The 12589-nt window shown below is 35.1% G+C and overlaps 2 protein-coding genes across 8 annotated transcripts in view; one reads left to right on the top strand and one right to left on the bottom strand.

Moving 5' to 3' along the window:
* Positions 1-187: 187 nt before the first annotated feature.
* Positions 188-7700, bottom strand: LOC131536445 (neuropeptide B-like). Of its 5 annotated transcripts, none has more exons than XM_058769362.1 (4): positions 7657-7700; positions 2291-2400; positions 626-813; positions 188-384 (listed from the first exon to the last, which is right to left on the bottom strand). In XM_058769362.1, exons 1-4 carry the CDS (start codon positions 7680-7682, stop codon positions 259-261), a joined length of 450 nt encoding a protein of 149 aa, XP_058625345.1. In that variant the 5' UTR covers positions 7683-7700; the 3' UTR covers positions 188-258. The 5 variants fall into 5 exon arrangements, with proteins under 5 accessions (XP_058625345.1, XP_058625346.1, XP_058625348.1 ...); XM_058769363.1 differs by having other exon boundaries at positions 191-384; positions 626-810; XM_058769365.1 differs by lacking the exon at positions 7657-7700 and adding an exon at positions 4141-4210 and having other exon boundaries at positions 192-384.
* Positions 4939-12589, top strand: part of rnf213a (ring finger protein 213a) — a 92448-nt gene continuing 84797 nt past the window's right edge. For 2 of the 3 annotated variants that reach the window (XM_058769354.1, XM_058769352.1), the window contains exons 1-2: positions 4939-5119; positions 7679-7794. In XM_058769354.1, the coding sequence (XP_058625337.1) occupies positions 7692-7794 (103 nt within the window). In that variant the 5' untranslated portion in view covers positions 4939-5119; positions 7679-7691. Of the gene's footprint in view, positions 5120-6332; positions 7104-7678; positions 7795-12589 lie in introns of those variants that run through there. The other variant, XM_058769353.1, reaches the window with a different exon arrangement.

Raw genomic sequence — 12589 nt, 5'->3', positions numbered from 1 at the left:
AATTATATTTGCGATCACTCCTGTGGACACTTGCTATGTGAACAACTTCATGCATCCACTAAAATCCACTGCCACATAAATGGCCACATAAAAGTAACTGTAAAGAAAACATTAAAGTTTTGATGTGAATTAATGAATGACATTCAAACATTTTATTTCACATTACTGCAATTTTAAGAGTGCAATGGTTCACGCCTTGCTCACAAATACTGTATGTATACTGTAGTTCGGAATGACTGAAAGGTACTGTGTCCATTCTTAGCTGCTGAGACAGATTCTTGAGTCCAGACTGAAGATCACATTGGCCCCACACTTAAACAAGCTACTGTCCTGGAGAAACTCACAGCTTTGCAGCTCTGGAAAGACATCCTTTATACAAATAGGCTACAGAGAGAGGGAAAAATAGTAACAAAATATAATTGTGTTGTAATACAATATATGCTTTGATATTGTAATCTTAGTTTGGAAGAAGCTGTGGTAGGATCAGAATAGTTTATGGTTTGTTTTGAAAAAGCTGACAATTTTTTAAGACTGAACTTAGAGAATGAATAATATATAATGTCTAACATTTTGATTCTTTACGAATAGATAGAAAGAGACTAATAAGCTGCTGTAGCAGTCTTACCATGTTTTTGAGGAAGTTGCGTGGGAAATGTTTTTCTGGCAGGGCATTGATGTCTGTCAGTGGATCGATGGGCTCTAGTTCTGGTTCTGACCTCCTGATCCCAGACAGCAGTCCTGAAGCTCTGCCCACGGAGTAGTAACTCAGTCTCGCTGCTTGTTTGTACCAGGCATCCACTGGACGACAAACTGCTAATAAAGAAAAGAGCAGAAGTATCAGTGTGAGTCTGTCAGATCTCTCCATAGCTGCTGATGTGTTGTTCCCTGAAGCTCTTCGGGCTCTGCTGTCTTCATCTGTTTGCAGACGTTTATATATCGAGATCCCGTGGTCATGATTCATTGCTCGGTGGGTAGAGAGCTCGCTTAGAGATGGACAGTTATGAGAAAGTAGGTTACTGTAGAGCCAGGGTTATTATAGTTAGCTAACTAAAATTAAATTATACAAAAATGTAGTTACTTGAAATGTTTGAAATATGAAAAAAAACAAAAATATGAAAACCATTTTAAGCAAGTTGACAGCAACAGATGTGATTTGCATTTAGTTTAACTTGATATAATAATAATCTGTTTCAAAATAAAACTATAATAGGCTAGTATCCCAATGATTACTACTGAAATAATACAGTGTAGAGCATAACCTTATTCATGCCAATTGATATCCCACTTATTTAGGCCCTCTTATTTATCCGAATTGTCTACTCCTTTGCAAATGACTAGAATTGCTGTCAGGTTACTATGAAAGTTTCACACAAAATTTGATCCGGTTAGATAGCCATTAATATAAATGTAAATGTTATCCAAAGATTAGATATAGCCTACTACTTCTGCCTTTTTGTGTAGGCTACATCCTGTGAACAAATAAACTTCTAAAAATGTAATTATCTCCTGTTAAATAAACCAGAAGGATAAACAATTTAGTATTCAAAATGGCTTGGCATAAACTTTTAATTTGAATATTTTATGCAAGAAAAAAATAAATAAACAATGCATAAAAAGGCATCCGATATGTGAATCTTTCTCACCATAACAGGTGTAGCAACGCCAACTGGTGGCTAAATTTAACAGTGCGCTTCATCCTTATTAACAAAAAGTAAAATATTTAAGTGGTTAACATCTTGGTGGTATTATGAACCAGTGTTTTGTCCACTGAATGATGTTGTACAAAGTCAGATATACGAGGGATACGTACAGCTCATGTGTGTGCCCATATTTCTATATAATTTCTATATGTATGTTCTTTTTCTTGGCATTAATATGAGCACTGTTGTGGATTTGGCCTTTCTTTTGATTCTATATATTTTAGTGGAAAAAAATAGGCATTATGAAATACTTTATAAATACCTTGTAAAATATTCTTGTTTCTTTTCCCAAAAATGCATGTGTCTCTGCCATTTTTTCATTTTGAGGGGAACACCGTAAAACTAAATTTTTTGCTGCCTTCTCTCTTCTTAGCATTTGTTAACAAGTTAACCTTGTTAGCATTTTACACAAATTACGTAAAATCTTCAGGTAGCCTAACACAGCCTCTGATGTACATAATATGTAAGTAGTGAGACACAAGCTTTTTAAGTAGGCTACAATTATTATTTTGAGGCTTTTACTTAGTGCTAATCCTTGTATTTGAATTCCTCAGACTGGTAACTTTGAGAATGATATAGCAGAACCTGACCTGAGAAGTCACACTCTACACACTGTTTCCATGAGTCAGTCAGTGGGTCAGCCATTTCACAAGCTCCAGGAATTGGATAAAGTCCATATAAGATAGCTACAAAGAGGAAACTGGTAAAAAAAAGAAAAGAAAAAATTACAGTGAAGTAAATCAATGACAGGAAGATTCCAATTGTCTCATCTCCTGACTGATGTCAAGTCACCAAAACTGTTTATCCTGTTAGCGTTCCAACATGCCACCCGTGGTACATTTTGTGCTTAGTTACATTTTTCAAGGAATGCTAAGGGGTTAACAAACAAATCCGACATAGTATTTGATAATACTATATAATAATAATAATAAATAATACAATTATTGATAATAATAAAATGGTCTGTCAAATGTCACTTCTGTAGTGCAAATGGTGTTTTGTTCCTTGGGTGAACTGAGCCCCCAAGCACAACTCAACAGTGCTAAACATTTTGGAGTTGACCTGGGGCCTGTTCCATAAAAGACGCTAAGAAAAGCGGGGATTAAAGTCCAAAACCTGACTTGAAATAGCCTAACAAATCAATCGGGACTAAAGCGGTTTCATAAACGACAATTGAAGTTCACGCAATCTCACTAATTCGAGCCTGGTTCAGTGAGTCAGGATAATTTGATGTGCACGCTTATTCTTAAGCAGCCCTTAATGTCGATCATGGATCAAATCGATCCACCATGGCAAACAGCGAATATTTGTGTTGTTTAATGCATTTGAGACGTTGTGTTTTCCTCAGTGCATAACTGACACGTCACAGGTATATTTTTCATCTGTAAATGTTAGAAAGTCATGCAAATATACACATTTTGCTGTCAGGAGTGGGCGAGGCTTAGCGAGCGAACGAGCGCTGCTGCAAGCATTTGTGCTACACAGACGGCGCAGAATAGAATAATAGCGCAAGAATTCCGAATACAATATACATTCTGCTAAAATATTTGTTGTTGGACATTAAATGTGACACATAGAATTTTAATCCTACATATAAGTGTATTTTTATGATAGCAGTAACTGTAAATCAAATGTAAGCTGGCTAATACAGCCGTACTAGCTCAAATGAGTTAAATAGTGTTCCTCTTATTAGTTAAAATGTAGTCTGATTGCTATTATTTATTTTATTTTTTAATTCAGTGATTTTAACTTTTGATTTAGTGTTTTTAATGCTTTAAAGAGCCATTTTAGATTGCAATGTTTTAATGTCCTAATAACCATAAAAGGTGCAGCTGTCATAAATTCAGAGAGAAAGGCTGCATGGCTATAAACCACTGATCAACTAAACGCCAAGTAGCAACTATGTTAAAATGTCATTAGCCTACATTTTGGGCACAGTACATTAAATACAGTTGGTAAATACAGTTATTTTTTATTTATTTGCTTATTTAAGGTGTATTTTCTGTATACTTTTATTTTTGGACTAATAATAAAGTCAACTAATTGTATGTGAGAGAGTCAGTGGTAATATCGATGCTCCTGACCAGGTTAGTTTGCCAGCATAAGTTGCCACGGTGACTGAGTTTGAGCTATGGTAATTTTGCTTTCAGAAACCAAATCAAGTGAAAATAAATTAGAATTACTGAAATAAGCCAGGCTTATTTGGTAAACTAGTTTTATGGAACAGGCCCCTGGTGATCTTTTCAAGTAAGTCCACTATCATAAATTTCACTATAAGCCTTCTAAGTGAAGCACTGGCCCTGAAGGGGTCAAAGGAACGAAACGCTTCACATGAATCTAGAAGTCACATGAAAAAGCATTTACATACTTGTGATACTTAGGACCAAGTAAAATGGTGGTCAATAAATCTTATCTGATAGATTGACTGTAGAAGACACACCTTTAAAGGGATCTCAATTTCTAGAGGAATTCCATCTGTAAAAGGAGTTGTTTGGCTTATGAAGTAACACGTGCTATGAAGTCAGATTTATAGTTAATGAACAGAAAAAACAAAACAAACAAAAAAAAAAACAGTTTATGGAAGAAGGGTCAAGAAGGGCACATATGAATTAAAGAGCCGCAAGGCATGTGCTGACAGAAGAAATATGAATAAGTGATAATAAAGGCACTTAAAGGAGCTAAAGGAATGTAGGCCTAAATCATTAAGTTATTCTTTATATTCTGCTAAATTTTGTATTATTGTATATTGTGTTATGTTAGAATGTTTGTTTTAGTTCTTTGAATTCAGGAAGCTGAGGGATAATAACATTCGACCTTTCTGTAGTAAATGCTGGTGCTGGGACACCTGTAAACAGAACATGTAGCCTAGTTTGTGTCTTTAAAGAAGTAGGCTACAAAGAAACTGAATATTTCAGTCAGAATATATTTCACTGCAGAATATATTTCAAGGGTTTCTCCTATCTTAAAGTTTACTTATTAAATACTTTATACTTGTCAAATACGTGGAGAGAAAAGAATAACCTACATTTAATATGCTGTGACTAGAACTGAGGGCGCGTGGGGATATTTTCTAAAGGCAGTGTACAGTAATATGTACTGAATAAACATTTATAAAATATTATGACATAAAATAACGATAAGCTGGCATTTTAGCAGACAATTTAATGTATAAGTAGCCTACTTCCCATTGTGTTATTGACTTGTAGTTTTGTATAAATGGATACACGTTAAAATCACGCCCATTTTTCACGAAACGAAACTTCAGAGATCTATGTTCAGCTCCCTACTGCTCTTCCTCAGCAGCTACTTTCATGGTGTGTGGAGCATACGCACGTGATCAGATTTGACTGAGAGACTTACTGAGGGTCAAATACACGATGATATGGCACTGTGACTGTGAAAACGCACACCTGCTTTAGGTAAGACGCAAATTCCTTTATAATGTTTGTCAGTTTAGCTTTAGCATGTCACATGAGGAAGAGACCAGACTGCGAGTTCGTCTTGATCAGGCATTAATGTTACATATCAGATAATCTATACAGCTAAAATAACAGTCGCAGACTCTTTGCTCTTTTAATATGTAAACATGTCTGAGCATAATTACTGTTAGCTTTGTTGTCAACGTCAGTATTGCGTAGTCGTGTTTGTTTCGGGCTATTAGTTGTGCAATTTTACTGATAAAATGTTGGCTTATGCACAGATCGTGAAGTTAAGTTGTGGATAGATGTGAGACGCATAAGTTTTGTTTGTTTAATAGATTAGAAGATGGTTGTGAAATACAGGTTCGCCGTTCAGACACGTCATAGCCTGACATTTTCAATAATATCCTATAACGGTAAAGAGCAGCTTATCATATGTAGATAATATATATTTATACGCATATACCCATATGCGCATATGCGCTTGGTGATTACAATCGTACTATCTATATTATTATTATAGTTTCATTTTGTGGTGGGTTTCTTCTTGCTCGCATTGCTTTTAATTTACAGTGCGACAGCGGCCTCTATTGGGGATTTGGCAACATAGAGGAGGACCCCCTGGAAAAAATGCACGAATTCGTATGTTTTTACATTGGCTAGTTTATTAACTCATTTCTATATTAATTTAGGTGAAATTTCTGTATTGTCTATTATATTGTCGGTTATTTTTGTATTAATGCATGTAGTTTTATTTGTTCTCTTGATTATTTTTATGTTGCGAAAGAGTGGAATTGCCACAGAAGTCCTGAAAGTGAAGGAATGTACTGTAAAGTGGAGGAAAATTGGAGTGGCTTGTTGCTTTTATAAAATAGCATCAACATATGGTATAATAAAACACTGCAGTGTTCAATCAATTTTAATAATCACAACTATCAATTTTTCCACCACGTGATGAAGCTGTTGGCTGTTAAGGTTTGCCAAGCAACATATAATAAAAATCCTAAAGTTCAGGTCAGTGAATGTCAGGTATGTGCATATCACAATGGCTTCCTGATGCAGAGTATAGAGTATTTGTATACTCAAATAGTATTTGTAGAATGCTTAGCCAAAGTTATTTAGAATAACGATCATGTAATGTTGAAAAAATGAACAGTGCAAAAAAAAAAAAAAAAGTTAAAATAGAATACAATTGTTAAAAACAACGTAAAATGAATAATAAAAAGATTGTGCATTATTTCAAGGTCATATAACATATTTAATATATTAATCCAAATTTTCCACGTGAGCTCCATTGTACAGATTAAATCTTAGATTGAATCACAAAATGCTCTTTGGAACATTCTTAAATCATTCTAGAGAACATGATTATCAGGTTGTTCATGTCAGTTCCAAGCCATTCTCAAATTCAAAGGTTTTTTTTGTTTTTCTTCATTTATGTTTCATTTATACATTACAACTTTTGACGAATTATTATTTTGTGTTAAATTAAAAAATGCAGAATAGAAGCATTTTACCTAGTGACTTCTGGCATTTGAACTCAATTGTGTGTAGTAGGCATTTATTAGAGCGTGTCTTAAATATTTATTTAAATGTGGATCTCTGCACTCAGATGAAGTGTGGGCTGTTTTCTTTCATTCACATGATTCCCACTGTCTGTGTTTACTAAATTCACTTTCTAGATGGTGAACTTTGACTTCTAGACCCTTTTTCTGTAAACATTGTGACATTTTTCTGTGGGCGGAGCTTAGGTGGAGGCAAAAAGATTCCACTGACTGCTTCACAAACGCTAGCTATGAAGTCTGTTAGCTTGTTTTTTAACAATAACTTGAGAAATTCCGATTTCACCTGCATATGTAAGGTCACTCACTGTCCGGGACCGTGACTGTTGTTTGAAAAGGTTAACTTTAACGGACGAAACCAGATTGGCCGACCCGCACACGCTTTTACTCAAAGGATGGACGATCTGACAGGATTCCCTTCGGTATTGTAAAGACAAACTCACCGTGTCTATCTAGTCATGAAGATGTGTATATATATTTAAATTTCAGCAGGCAACTATTTTTACAGCTACATTATTAAATGTTAGGTTTAAATAGTATTTCATGCTGTAACTGTAGGGCAAATATAATATGTTCCCTATGAACTACATATGTGAATATTATGTAGACCATTAAAAGTAGAGTAATCATAGCAGGTTTCATTCATTCTGTCCGTTTAAATGTCTGCGTTTAGCTTCAAATGGTGTTTTTGACGACAGTATTCTATAAAAATGATTTGCATTCCGATTCTGACATCCAAAGGCATAACAATTCATTTTATCTCTTATTCCGTGGATTTTTCCCGTTTCACTCCACTTGTTACCATGTGTTTCTGCCACCACTGTGCGCGCACAGCTGCTAGTGACGTAACTGTGACGTCTACACGAAATTGGTCTATATGCAAATGGAAATTGAAAGCAATATGGAGTTCTTAGAAGTCATGTGACCACTTGTGTGTTATCATTATATTGTGAAATAGTGGGTAAAACCCCTTACCTCATACTTGTACTCTTTGCAGACATTACCGAAGAATGAAGTGTCCTGAGTGCAGTCATGTGTCTTTGGAAAAGGCACCAAACTTCTGCAGTCGGTGTGGCTGTAAGCTGACATCTCAGTCAAATGAGACAGCAGCAGGTGGGTGCTTGAGTCTTTATAGATCTTACCATTTGTGATTCTCTTGTTTGTTATTGCATTTCTTTCTTACTATTATTTATCTTCTTACTTTGAATACTTATTTATGCATATTTTTTTATCCTTACATTTTTTACTTTTCTGTTAAAGTTTAACTAAATAATAAAGACATGATTCAATAAAAAAGACATTTACTTTGCTAAGAACAATTTAGATAGGACATTTTATACAGTATAATATCTAACCCTATATGCAGTATGGTGTACAGCTGTCTCAGTTTACTTATTTGTGGTCAGTAGTTTTTTCTCCATGTAGTTATCTGTGTGGCATTCATTATATATTGAAACAGCGGGCAGTTTCAGACATAACATACAGTCATGTGAAAAAGAAAGAACATCCTATTGAATTCCATGGTTTTCTATATCAGGATATAATAATAATTTTCCTCACCTCCGAAACAACTTTTTTTAGACGGCCTATAAGTAATCTTGTAGGGTTACATGAAGTGATTTCTCAGCATTTTTTGAACACTGAGCAGTTGCAAAGGTGATTTATTTACAACAAAACATAAGAAGTTAATATTGTGGTATATATTACACACAATATGTGACCCTGGACCACAAAACTAAGTGTAAAAAAAAAACAAAAGTGTAAATTTATCAAAATTGAGATTTATACATCAATACATGAATAAATGAGCTTTCCATTGATGTATGGTTTGTTAAGATCTGACAATATTTGGCCGAGATACAACTATTTAAAAATCTGGAATCTGAGGGTGCAAAAAAATCTAAATATTGAGAAAATCGCCTTTAAAGTTGTCCAAATTTAATTCTTAGCAATGGATATTACTAATCAAAAATGAAGTTTTGATATATTTACGGTAAGAAATTTACAAAATATCTTCATGGAACATGATCTTTACTTTACATGATTTTTGGCATAAAAGAAAAATTTATAATTTTGACCCATACAGTGTATTTTTGGCTATTGCTATAAATATACCCTTGCTATTTATGACTGGTTTTGTGGTCCAGGATCTCACAGTGTCTGATTTTGCTAAATTGTGTAAATGAAAATATTACCTATAAAGCCACAGAAGAACTGTTGTGTATCTCCTAACAAAACACAATAGGTGTTTGACTTGAAGCAGCACTGCACAGGCTGTGCATGACATCAAAGTACCGTGAAAACAATGATGTCAAATAAATCTTGCTGATTTGCTTTTTTGTTAAAGTAGTGTTGCTGTTGTAAAGTTACAGGTACACTTGTGTTGCTGGGTTTTAAACGGGTTTTATTTTTTTTTCTTATCAATCTGAATTTACAGCAATGTCCCTGTCCACTCAGTTCAAATGTGGATGAATGACTACACGTAGATGTGCGCGCACAATGTCAGAGCTGTTAAATAAAGCATTTTTTTTGGTCAACTCACTTGTTTTTATTTCTGTACACTACAAGCTAGCCAGTGTATTCAGTAGGTTTAATGTTATTGTAAGATGCTTCAGAGGCGTAAGGTATTGCAAATATTAGAGGTCGACCGATAGTGGATTTTACCGATACCGATAGCTAGGTTGGACCACACTGGCCGATACCGATTAATCAACCCATAGTTTTCAAAATGGATACTGAAAGAAAGCTAGTGCTTTACTATTTAAAAAAAAAAAAGCAGTAATGGTACTGAACCATACTTTGTAAATGAATAAAAATATTAATATTATTTACTATATTGATCATTAAAGTTATTTCATAGTTTGCTAATGTTAAAAGAAAAAACTTTAAAATTTAAAATTGTAGCCTATTAGTAGCTAATAGTGAATGTTGAAATGAACACACTCTAACAAGGAACAATACTATTCTATAATTTTCATTAATGCTACGAATGGACTCTTATTGTTAAGTGTTACCATTTAATTTCAACAGTCATGCTTAAAGATAGTCATCTTTAAATATCTGCAAAGGCCATAGCATTAAAATTTGCTTCTATTTTTTAACACTTGATAATGATCTAATCAAAAAAAAAAAAGTTAGTCAAAAGCGCAGCACTGCGTCTAGGAGAACTCGGAGGTATCACACACACACACACACACACACCAGACGCTTTGCGTTCAAATCAAGTGGTGGTCTAAAACCATTAATTTAATCACCAAACGGACATAAGTTTGCTTCAAAAATTAACAATGTGGCATAAATGAGTTTGAAGTTCGGTGTTCAAAAAAACAGAGCAAGCGGAAAGAGAAATCGCGATCTATTACAGCTTTCTATGAAGCATACAGACTTTATTAGAGCCACAGAAAGATGAATGTTTTGCTGAAAAATGTACAATAATTTATAGCCTAGGGTGAAGTCATTATGTACATTCACAGCGATTTGGGACAAATATAATGCAATTTAATAGAAAACTATGTGAATGGCGCTCTGTTCCGCTGCAGGATTTTCTGTCGGCTGTATTTAAATGCGCGTCTGGAGTTTCACGTTCTGTGCAGCGCGCAGTGTCACGTGTCAAAATAAACAACACGTGCTGTCAGTGATTCCCGCCTCTAGAGGCCACTCTCGTACTGTATAATGCCAGCGGACCCTTCTCAGCCACTCCAGCAACGGTTGCAAACCGGAAAACTATCGACACGGATTTTTGCCGATAACCGATAGTTGCGGCAATCAACTATCGGTGCCGATTAATCGGCAAATGAATCGGTCGACCTCTAGCAAATATTACATACAACAGTAATAAAACAGGAAGATAAAAAAGGAAATGTAGTTTTGGTACTTAAGTACTTTTAATAGCAAGGACCTCTGTACTTTTACTTAAGTAAAAATGTCTTGACAACTTTCACTTGTAATGGAGTAGTATTTGACCAGCAGTATCTGTACTTTCACTGAAATAATAGTTGTGTACTTTGTTCACCTCTGTGACTTATAGATTACTTTTACGTCCCTTTTTTTTGTTTGTTCTTTGTCAAATTTTTAGAAATGTGCTAAAAATGGCAAAACATTTGGATGTAAAAGCAACGAAACTTATCATTCAGTCAATTCCAGATGAAAAGAATCAGCCCCACCCTACATGTTTTCTTATTGATTATACAGTTCTACTTACTTCACATTACAGAACCAAAATCGTCCGAATGACATTCCTTAGCAATATTGATATGCCAGATATTTACTTAATGGAATGGCATTGCAGACAGTGAGTGCTATATGTAGGATCTGAAACTAGAATTAGGTGCAGAGTGAAAAAGCTTTTATAAGAGGTTGTGAGTACTTTTTACACACAAATCAACTTATGACATCATTGATTCATGAAATATTTGTGTGCCGCCAATCCCATCGTATGAATGATAGTGCATTGATAAAGGTGGTGGCTGAAAACGGTCGTCATTTGAATATCACGCCCCTAAAAACAACCCGGTTTAGAAGCCTTTTGCCCCTAGAGTTCACGACATGGAGAAACGTAACCTGGCCAAAACGAGGAAGTAATCTCATGAAAGAGAAACAAACAATTACATTAATTTATATGTATATTAAAGCCTGGTAAATATAACGAAACATTTACAAGCATTATACTACATAGCCTATTTTGTTCCCCTTACTCCACAACAATCATTTAAATTTAATGGTATTCAGAACAGAAAAAGAATAAAAAAATAATTAGTTTTAAAAATATATATTACACTTTAAAATAAAAGAAAAAAAATTTGACTCTTGTGGTATTCATTAATAAACAGCATACATACGTCAAGCTAAAATAATTTTATTTATAGCAAAACTGAAACGGCATTGGGCTCACGAGCCTGTCATTTGACAAGAATCCAAATTTTTCCATGTTTGCCATTTAACATTTGGTTGCTAAACTGTTATTCATTATGTAAACAAGTAGGGCTGGGCAATATATCGAACACGATGATCATGCGCATCTCATCAGTAAAGCCGGTTCCGTGATTAGCGGTAAATCTCCATTACCTGCTTTCAAATGGAGCGGCATTTAATACACAGAGCTGTAGATCACTGACAAGCTATGCAATATCGCGTTCATTATCACAGCCTTCACAGAAGCTCAGTATAAAGCCGACTTGCGAGTACCAAATTGAGTTTGGTACCAAATAAGCTCAGTAGAACCCTGTACGGGCCTCAAACATATTCCCCAGTCCAGCCCTTGTCCAACAGCTTATCAGAATTACTGGCCCAAGTCCGACTGGAGCCTGTGTCTTTTTTACCGGCAGACAGTGAGTTAGCCTATATGTTTGATCAATTTAGCCTTCTCAAATCATCACCACTTGACTAAAATAAAATCTATACATACAATTCTTTAAAAAGCATATCACAGTGGTAGTTTAAATGTTTAACCTAGACAAATGTGTGCTATTAGGCGCGTATCCAATCGTTTGTGCGGAGAGTGGAAGCTTTGCAGGACATGGAGTCGCCAACGCGATCACTGGCATGTTTTTCTTATAACAGTGGAAACAACCGTCATTTTTGCTCATAAAGGTAAGAGTAATAAATCATTTGGAACTGTTAAGGGTCTACTTTTATTTGTGTGCACTCACAATATCAACATACGTTTTTTTTTTTTTTTTTTAAACAAACAGGATGCGCTTTCTGCTGTCTTGGTCTTGAGCAAAGCGCTTCACAAAAATGAACCGAAACTCAGCGAATATTCTATTTCCCTTGGGCTCCCACCACATTCATCATGGTAATTACTTACGGCAAGCTTTATTGCGTGCTCTTTAACGTGGAACTCTTCCAGCACTCGCTGCTGCTGCTGATGCTGGCAGGACACTAAACACAGTCGAGCCGCTCTTGACAG

The sequence above is a fragment of the Onychostoma macrolepis genome, chromosome 03 (genome assembly GCF_012432095.1).
Source record: "Onychostoma macrolepis isolate SWU-2019 chromosome 03, ASM1243209v1, whole genome shotgun sequence".
NCBI lineage: Eukaryota > Metazoa > Chordata > Actinopteri > Cypriniformes > Cyprinidae > Onychostoma > Onychostoma macrolepis.
This window is presented reverse-complemented; position numbering and strand designations above follow the sequence as displayed.

Coding starts and splice junctions, on each gene's coding strand:
- LOC131536445 (XM_058769362.1), bottom strand. CDS start 7,682: ATGTCTGCAAAGAGTACAAGTATGAG. Junction 2,401..7,656: donor GCAAAGAGTACAAGTATGAG/GTAAGGGGTTTT, acceptor TTTTTTTACCAG/TTTCCTCTTTGTAGCTATCT. Junction 385..625: donor GCAACTTCCTCAAAAACATG/GTAAGACTGCTA, acceptor CTCTCTCTGTAG/CCTATTTGTATAAAGGATGT.